We start from the raw sequence: 9740 nt of genomic DNA on the forward strand, positions 1-9740 counted from the left end.
GAAGGAAGGAAGGAAGGAAGGAAGGAAGGAAGGAAGGAAGGAAGGAAGGAAGGAAGGAAAGACAGAGAGAAAGAAGAAAGTCCCACACTTGGTCCCACATCCTGGGCATACATACTTCCCTAACTGGGAAATCCCTTTTCTGGGCATGAGAGAACACAGCAGGCTGGATCCGATGGGCCGGGCCTGGCTCTGACATCCAAATGCTCCCCTGGATTTCAGCTATTTGATGCCTTGCTGGTTGGGGTCAGCCCCCACATTCCAAGTGGTCGGCAGAGCCTGATGGCAGCTGGTATTAGTAGTGAGCGCCCCCCTGAAGACTGGCCCAGCAGGTGAGGAGGTGCCCTCCCAGGGAGGAGAGGCCATGTCCACCCTGCCTCGGGCCACTGGGCCCCCCTGGGAGAGGCCTCAGGGGGGTTGGGGGGGGCCAGGCGGCTACAACAACACTGACTACAGTCACGGGGGGGGGTGTCTCCCAGGCGCCCACCTGCGTCCTGGCTGCCGTCGGCGAGGAACTTGAGGATGTTGTTCATGGCGCCCATGTAGAAGATGAGGCGGAGCTGGGTGACGCACATGGTGACGAGGCTGAGCAGGAGGATGGGGCTGAAGAGGCTGTGTATGAAGGAGGGGGCCGCTGGGGACAAGCAGAGACAAGGGGCCTGACGTTGGGGACAGGCCGAGCCCGGGGTGGCCTGAGGGGGATGAGCACACAGGACACTCGGGCTGCATCCTCCCCGGACAGGAGGGGCTGGCTTTGGTTCTGTCTGGGCCCCACACCTTGGAATGGCTCGCTGACCCACCGCCGCCCCGGCTACCTTAAAGAAATGGGGCGCAGAGCCCGGGAAAAGGCACCCCCAGACATTGGCCCGCCTGCTCCCTGGACACTGAGAAGGAATTCACAGATTCACTTCCATGAAACTCATTCACTGTAACATGGTCTGGACCTGAGACGTCACCCATGGGGGGCCTCCCGGTGTGGACATGCCTTCCACAGATCCGGACGGGCACCTCATCTATCCCAGATAGTATGGAGGCTGCCCGGGGGGCCACCCACCGAGGCAGGCCTTGGATCTTGGTCCCCCTGACTCCAAAGTGAGCTCTCTGACCTCTACCGCATCCTGCCTCTTGGGCAGAGGAAGTCAGGAGATCCGGGTCCGAGCTCCGGCACCACCACACATCCCTGGCCCTCTCTGGGCCTCTTCTCCTCCCCTCTAGCTCCCTCTGCTCCTGTCTGTCCTGCCCCTTCTTGCTCGCCGGGTGCCCCACGGCCGCAGGAGGCCCGCTACCTGTGCTGTCCGGCTGACACTTCACCTCCAGGTCGATGGTGGACAGACAGAGCTTGTTGCCCTCCTGCAGGGCCGACGGCTCCTTGGAATGCTTCATGGAGCTGCCCACGCTGAGGCGCCGACCCACCGTGGTCACCTGCTTGTAGAACTGCTTCCCCGTGATCTTGTGGTCAAAGCCCAGCCAGCTGAACTTGATCTTCACCCTGCGCAGGGCAGGGGGTCAGCACCACCACTGCCCGCCGCCCACGGCCACCCGCTGCCCACTGCCTGCTGCCCACCATCCACTGTCCACTGCCTGCTGTCCACTTCCATTGCCCACTGTCCACTTCCACTGCCCGCTGCCCATGGCCACCCGTTGCCCGCTGCCCACGGCCACCTGCTGCCTGCTGTCCACGGCCACCCACTGCCCGCTGCCCACAGCCACCCGCTGCCTGCTGCCCACCACCCACTGCCCGCTGCTCACCACCCACCATCTACTAGGCACCGCCTGCCGCCCCCCTGCGCCCGCTCACGTGTAGTCCATGTCCTCCGGCCCTGGGAAGGGCTCCAGGGGCCAGTTTAGGAAGCAGTTCAGGAACACGAGGCCTGCACAGCCGGCCCAGACAACCAGGATGACGATGAAGGAGACGCCGAAGTCATAGATGACCTGGGAGAAACGTCACGGCGCCGTGTGGCGCAGCGAGTCACAAAGGTGCCGGCCCCGAGTTCCGATCTCGCCCCGACACTTATGCATGGGACACCCCCCCATAGCCCATTTCCCCATCAGTAAAATGGGGCCCCGATGACCTCCGGGGGCCCTTCCGGGTCTCCAGTTAAGCTCTGGGTAGACACCAAGCAGAGGGAGCCCCCCCGGAGGGGCCTCCGTCCCACAACACCAGAGCCGACAGGAAGCCGAGGGGCAGGCATAACTAGTAGAGAGGAGCCCGGGCCTGAGGCTGGGGGTCCAGGTGCGAATCCTGCCTCAGTCAGGCGAGACGCTTCTCTTCCTGAGCCTCAGTCTCCCCCCCAGCCAGTTCCGTGGCATTAAAGCACCAGGTGCCTCAGCCCCCAAGCAGGAGGCCACTAGGGCAGGGCTCACCCTCTTCTGGGCTAGCCTGAGGGACAGGAAGCCCATTGCTCCCACCACAGCTGCCCCGTCCGCCTCGATGGAGGGAAGGGTTGGGGGTAGCTGGCAGGCCCTGGTGCTTTGTGATTTGTTTGGAGGTTTTGCACCTGGGTCCTGCCCATGGGGGAAACAGCTGAACCAACTTGGCAGAGGCCTAAGCTCGGCAGAGCTTAATCCCAAACCAGGCCTTGATGGTCAGCTGGCACCAGGAGAGGAGAAAGACCTGGGCTGGGACCCTCAGAACCCCAGAAAAGTCGGGGCCCCTGGTCCCCCCAGCACATAGCACAACTGCCCCATCACTCACTACCCAGTCTGGAGGAAGGGCCCCGTTTTCTCCTCTGTAAAATAGGGATAACATCCCCAGGAGTTCCCCCAGAAGGCCCTGGGAGGCCGGAGCAGCCTCTTGGGCTCTCAGGTGTGTCCTGCTGGGCCAGGCCAGCCCCCCTCTCCCCCGGGCATCCCGCCCCAGGCCTCACCTTGATGGCTGGAAAAGTCACCGCTGAAGATGCGTAGGAGCCAATCATGAGGGCGATGAATGTGGACCGAAGATCACCGAACATGTTGGGCAGCTGGAAAGAAGAGAGCGGGCAGCCTCAGGAGGCAGGAAGGACACTGGGAAGGCGCAGGGAGGGGGTAGGATACCCTCGTTGGAAGGCAGTCACAGGGGGGCCACAGTACCCGCTCTGTCCCAAGGCCCGCCATTTCACTGCAATAGCTAAAGCCCACTGGACAGGCAGACAGGACGAGCCAGGAGAATTGGGTTCAGATCCTGCCTTAGAGACCTTAACTTCTCTAGGCCTCCATTTCTTCATCTGTAAAATGGGACCCAGCAGCCCTTTGGCATGACCTCCCTGCCACTGGGAAAACGCTTGGGAGACCCTGCTGTGCTGTGTCTGCAGGGGCCGGCGGCCTCCCTCACCTAAACAAAGTGAATCTCAGAGATCCGCCCCCCGAGGCCAAGGGAAGGCCTTCTTCCAGGACTCCTGGCATGGAGGCCACCTTGCCTGAACAAGCCACGCTAAGAATTCTTTTTTTATTTAATAAACCCTTCCCTGCCATCCCTGTATTCTCGACTGGCTCTGAGGCAGAAGAGCAGCAAGAGCCCGGCCAGGGGGAAGAAAGGGAAGAAAGGGAAGAAGGGACCTACCCAGGGTCACTGAGCAAGGAAATGGCCAAGGCCAGATTGGAACGTGGCTCTCCCAGAGTTTGGAGGGGCCCAGCTGGAGAGGCTGGAGGCCTCTCTTTGAAGGGAGGCAGCTTGTAAGAAAGAATTTATTTGGGAATTATAAGAAGCAATGAATGAAAGGGGGGCAATAAAAGGAAGGTGGTATGGCCCCAAAGGAGAGAGGAGAACGCCCCACCCCCACCCCACTTCCTCCTTGGGCAGGGACACCCGGATGGCGGCCGGGCTCCTCTGAAATCGGCCGGACCCCTGGACATGGAGGGGGGCGTCAGGCAGGGCATCATGCGCCTCCACCTCCCAGGCAGTGACTGAGCCTCCAGAGCTGAGGTGGGGGCTCTAGGAGTGGAATATGGCACATGCTACATCTGGTTTGCCCAACTGCTTCCCTCTCTCCCTCCCCCCACCTCATCCCTCTCTCAGTCTTTCTTGTTCTTTGTTTCAAGAAATGATTTGGGGGGCAGAGAGGTGGGCTCAAATTTGGCTTCGTAGCTGTGTGACTGTGAGCAAGTCACTTCACCCCCATTGCCTAGCCCTTAATGCTCTTCTGCCCTAGAACCAATAGTATGGATGCTAAGACAGAAGGGAAGGATGTTTGCTTATTTGTTTTTGTTTTTTTGTTTTTTTAATACACCAAAGAAAAGGAAGATGTTCTGAGAGGGGAACCATGGGCAATGCTGTTACTACCTTGTTAAATTTAACACCCACTTAGAAAGGACAGCCTGGAAGACCCACGGAATCCTCTTTTGTTCTCTGCACATTGGAATGTTTGTGTTTGTAGAAGATGGAGTTCAAATAAAAATGACCTTCTGAAAGGCAGGGAAAAGCCTCAAACGGGCACAAAACTGGGAGCCACTTGCTAGACCACAGAAAAAAGCGCTCTCAGCTTAGTCCGGCAGAAGGTCTTTGGAGATAGCGAAGTCAGCACTTCACAAGCCCACAAAGGCTTCCTCAGGATCTCAGGCAGCTTCCTCTCTAGACTGGCAACAGCAAGATGGGAACATCCTCCCACCACCTGGAATGATTCACCCGAGGAGTCAGCTTCAAGAGCAGGCTGGCTCGCCAAGGCTTTCCACAAGTCATCGCAGAGAGCCAAGGATGGGCACGTCACCCCCAGGCCGGGGCTGGGGCCAGCCAGGGCCAGGGGGAGGCCACAGAGCCCCAGCCTCTGTCCCAGGGGGCTGGCATGGCCAGGCACGCATCTCCCATTCAGGGTTCCGGATGGGAGTTTAGAAAAACAGCAGCACCTTTAGGGTACTTATCAGGGTCATAGAAACCTGGCCAGGAAGGCCCCCCGTGGGTGCAACATCCAGGTTTGACTGGCTATCAGACAGAGGGGAGGCAGGAGGAATTCCTACACGTCTCCTCCATACAGACATGTTCTGCCCAAGCCGGGCAGGACCCTCTTTTGTTCTGTTGCATGTCCATCCGGGGAGGAAAGAAGGAAGCCTGCAGTCTGCACATCCCCCTTCCCGGCTGGGACTGTTCCCTTCTCTGTCTTGGAGAAGAGGCTGGCCTGGTCACCAAGGGCTGCTCCCCTGCTTGTGGCTCTGGCCTAAGCTTCTGTTTCTTAATACTATGCTTGGGCCCCAGCCGGCCAGTTCCTTGGTTAATTCCACCAGCCACAGGGCCCAGGCTGACACCTCCATCTGCAGGGCTTGGAACAACCCCAGCAGAGTGCAGAGATTAGCTCTAAAGATCTGGGAGAACAATTCTGGGGATGTGCTGCTGTTATGAAAGGAGAGAGAGGGAGGGAGGGAGGGAGAGAGGGAGAGACACAGAGGCAGACAGACAGACAGGAAGTGAGGACAGACAGAGACACAGAGACACAGAGGCAGACAGACAGACACAGAGAGAGAGAGAGACAGACAGAGGGAAGGAAGAAAGGGAAGGGAGGGAGAGACAGACACAGAGAAAGACAGAGAGAGAGACAAAGAGACAGACAGAGAGAGGGAGGAAGGGAAGGAAGGGGGAGAGAGGGAGAGACAGAGACACAGAGGCAGACAAACAGGGAGACAGAAACAGACACAGAGACAGAGAGAAAGGGAGGGAGGGAAGGAAGGGGGAGAGGAGACAGAGACACAACCCAACAGGGAGTGGGGGGGGGGGAGGGAATGAGAGGAGAAAGACAGACACAGACAGACAGGGAGACAGAGACACAGAGACAGACACAGAGACAGAGAGAAAGGGAGGGAGGGAGGGAGGGAGGGAGAGAGGAAGGGAGGGAAGGAGAGACAGAGACACAGAGGCAGACAGACTGTCAGGGAAGAGAGAGAGAAAGAGAGAGAGGGAGGAGAAAGAGAGATGGAGAGAGAGGAAGGGAGGAAAGGAGGGGAGAGAGACAGACACAGACAGACAGGGAGGGGAGAGAGACAGACAGGGAGACAGACAGAGAGAGAAGGAGGGAAAGGAAGAGAAGGAAGGAGAGTGGGGGACAGAGGGAGAGAGAAACAGGGAGGGAGGGAGAGACAAATAGACAGACACAGATAGAGGGACAGGCAAGGAGAAAGAGACAGACAGACAGAGATACAAAGAGAGGAGTCAAAGAGGAACAGCAGAATGACAACAAGCCAGAGGTGTGCCAATAGCCAGAGGGTGAGAAAGCCTGTGGCACAGATTCAAACTCAAGAGTTTAGACTTCATGATGAGGGTTTCAGCTGTGCAAAATGGCCAAAGGAACCCAGAGGGGGGAAAAATGGACTCTCTAAACTTCTTTTTATACAGTAAGAGATCCATACTGGACACACTGTGTGACCGTGGACAAGTCACTTAACCCCTAAGTGCCAGCAACTCTCCAAGATGATAAAGTGCAGAGAAGGTGCCCACTTGCATTGGCAGCAGGAGCTCCCTATACTGATGAAATCTCAGCTCCAGCCCCTGGTCCTACCCTCATGGCTCCTTACCTAACCCCAACCTCCCCCCCCCACAGCAGCTGGACAGCCCAAGGATGGGCACAGATGAGGAGGGGAGTAGTGGTGGGCACAGAACTGTCCCACCCCAAGTGTAGCCATGGCACAGGAGATATGTGGCCCTCCTGCAGTCTTGGCCTTGGCCCCACAAGGGGCTCGAGGACAGGGAGAAAAGGGGAGACAGGCCCTGGGAGAGGCTCCCCAAATCAACAGCAGCCACCATGGGAAGAAAGCCTCCCTTCCCCTCCCTATATGGCAGTTCTGGCTTAGGCTAGGTCTACCTCAATCCTGACCCAGGGTTCAAATGAAGGCTGGAGCTGTAACCTAAAGGAGGGAAGACTCAGGCCCAGCACTGGGGCTCTTTAGTCTTTCTGTCCTGTTTGTGAGTAAGAACAGAGCAGGACAGGAACCCTGGGAGGGAGGAGGAGAAGAAGGTGGGGGGTGACTTTCCCTGATCTCCCCACACCAAGGCTAAGGGAGCAGCAGCCTCCTGGCACAGTCCCTTCTCTCCCTCTTGCCTCCTCACTATCCAACCCATTCGATACCCAGCAGAGTGGGAACAGGTGGCACCACAGAACCAATCAGAAAGCAGAATGAAAGATGTCACCAACAAATGCACGGAAGTGAGAAAAGATGACACTAAAGAAAAACCACTGGAAAAAGAAACTCCCAGCATCCTCTCCTGGGTTCAAATTCTACCCCTGAGACATGCGACTTGTGTGACGTGGGCAAGTCTCTCCCTCGCCATCTTTTTTTAATTGAAATCTTTACCTTCTGTCTTAGAATCGACTGAGCATAAATTCTAAGCAGAAGAGTGGCAAAGGCAGGCAACTGGGAAGAAGTGATTTACCCAGGGTCCCACAGCTAGGAAGTGTCTGAGGCTAAATCTGAACGCAGGCCCTCCTGACGCCAAGCCTGGCTCTCTATCCACTAGGCTACCTCCATGCCCTTCCTTGGGTAAATCTCTTCATCTCGCTGGGCCTCCCTTTCTTCATCTGTAGAATTAGGGAGTTGGACAATAGCTGTGATTCTGTGAACCTGTGTGACCTCAGGAAAGTCCTTGGGCTTTTGTTTCCTCATCTGTAAAATGAGGAATTTGGACCAGATGCCTCTGAAGCCCCTTCCAGGATCCTAGAGCGAAAGGGCTGACCACTGATAAGAACTGGGTCCCAACCTGTTGCTGCCCCCAAGGTTCTCCTTCCACATTTTTTAAACCCTTCCCTTCTGTCTTTGAATCAATCCTGTGTATTGGTTCCAAGGCAGAAGAGCAGTAAGGGTAGGCAATGGGGGTTAAGTGACTTGTCCAGGGTCACACAGCTGGGAACTGTCTGATGCTGGATTTCAACCCAGGACTTCCCCTCTCTTGGCCTGACTCTCAATCCACTGAGCCACCCAGCTGCCCTTTCTCCTTCCACATTTTGCTGATGATTTCTTGACCCTCTCAAAGGACTGGATATGGAGATGATTCCCCTCCATTACTGTACCCTTGGGCCAGCGTGGTTCAATCAAATGATTTTCCTTGCTTTGAAATCCTCTCTAGCTTTGTTGCCCCCCCCGCCCCCCCCTCTCTCTCCCTTTCTCCCTTCCCCTCTCCCTCCCTCTCCCCTTCTCTCTCCTTCCTCTTCTCTTCTGTCTCTCTCTCCTCTCTCTTCTCTTTTCTGTCTCTCCCCCCTCCCTCCCTCTCCCCCCTTTCTTAACTTAAATTATAAATCCAATAACCATCAACAAAGAAAAAAGATGAAAGAAATAGAGCCCAGTAGCCTGTGTAATAACGCCGAGCCCGTGTCATTCATCTGAGCTCTTCGGAGAGCTTCAAATTGACTCCAGGTTCTGATTAATCTCCTGTCTTCATCCTTCCCCCACATCCCGTCAGCCTCCTCGTTCCCTGGGGCAAACCTGTTTGCCAGCCCCCACAGGAGCACGGCCACCCACTCCAACCCTGCACAGGTGGTGTTGTTCTTCTCACCTTGAATGCTCTCTATCCTGGAACCCAGACTGCATCCCTCTCATCACTGAAGACTCCCTCTCCTTGGGGCAGATCGAGAGCCAGGCCCAGAGATGGGAGGTCCTGGGTTCAGATCTGGCCTCAGACACCTCCTAGCTGGGTGACCCTGGGCAAGTCACTTAACCCCAATTGCCCACCCTTACCACTCTTCTGCCTTGCAAATGATACATAGTATTGATTTTAAGATGGAAGATAAGGGTTAAAAAAAAGATTTCCTTCTTCCAGAAGTCAATCGGTCCAGCTACTAGTGTTATTAGTGGACAACAGCAGTGCTAAGCCTTGGGTTTGAGGCCAAGAAAGGAGTTTCCATTCTATCAGGGAAAGGAGAAGGGCGGAGCCGGAGCCTGTGACTTCTTAGGTACAGGGAAAACCCAGATGAGAAAATCGGCGGTCCGGGTCAGCCACTTCCCCGCCAGTAAGAATGTTCAGGGCCCCATCCTTGACCCGGGCCGTGGGGCTGACCTACAGGAGGCTTTAGGGAGTCGGTCAAGTCGGACAGGAGCAAAGGGACCTCCTCGCTTCCCTGAACTCTCGTGGAAATGTAGCATTTCCTTCCATCACAGATTTTTAAACCTCGTGTTATTCTGAGAAAGGACCCAGGACTTCGCCAGCCTGCCAAAGGGGTCCGTGACACCAGAAAAGGGGGCGAGCTCCTGGGATCTAATCAGGGGGCCTGGGCGGCCGTGGCTCCCTGGAGAGCGCTGGGCCTAGACATGGGAGGCCCGAGTTCAAATCCAACCTCAGAAATGTCCTATTTGTGTGACCCCGGGCTGATCACGTCACTTCTGATGCCTCAATCCACTGTGGAAATGGCGAACCACTCCATATCCTTGCCAAGAGAAGCCCAGGAGGCCACCGAGAGTCGGACGTGCCCAAACAATGACCTTATGACCATTTGGGACAGCGGCGCAGTGCCCGGTGCCCTGAGGAGCGAGCTCCGGGGCCTCCTGGCTCCGACGTAGACACAGCAACCCGGGAGAGACCGTCGTCTTCCCAATCGGCCGAGGCCACACCGTCACACCGGCGTCTCCACGGCTCAGTGGGTGCCCCTGCCAGACCCCAAGCCCCCGAGGGCTCCGGAGCCCCCAGCTGGGCAGCCAGCAGGCTCCCATCCGCCGTCTGGGGGCTGTCAGACAAAAGGAAGCCGCCGGGAAGGGGCTGTTTCCTGATTCCTCCACCTCCACCTCCAGGCCTGAGTTCCCAGAGCTGGGGCCAGGCTGCTTCCCCCTCCAGCTCCCACCTCTCCCCTCTCCCAGCC

General features: G+C 57.0%; 1 protein-coding gene across 1 annotated transcript; it reads right to left on the reverse strand.

Moving 5' to 3' along the window:
* Window positions 1–374: 374 nt before the first annotated feature.
* On the reverse strand, window positions 375–3126 carry LOC123255349 (large neutral amino acids transporter small subunit 4-like; the record flags this gene model as incomplete). Its single annotated transcript, XM_044684165.1, has 4 exons — window positions 2865–3126; window positions 1796–1929; window positions 1284–1486; window positions 375–631 (listed from the first exon to the last, which is right to left on the reverse strand). Coding segments are annotated over exons 1-4 (678 nt in total), but the record flags the coding sequence as incomplete, so codon positions are not given.
* Between the last annotated feature and the right edge of the window lie 6614 nt (window positions 3127–9740).

This window comes from Gracilinanus agilis, unplaced genomic scaffold (assembly GCF_016433145.1).
Source record: "Gracilinanus agilis isolate LMUSP501 unplaced genomic scaffold, AgileGrace unplaced_scaffold44510, whole genome shotgun sequence".
Taxonomy (NCBI): domain Eukaryota; kingdom Metazoa; phylum Chordata; class Mammalia; order Didelphimorphia; family Didelphidae; genus Gracilinanus; species Gracilinanus agilis.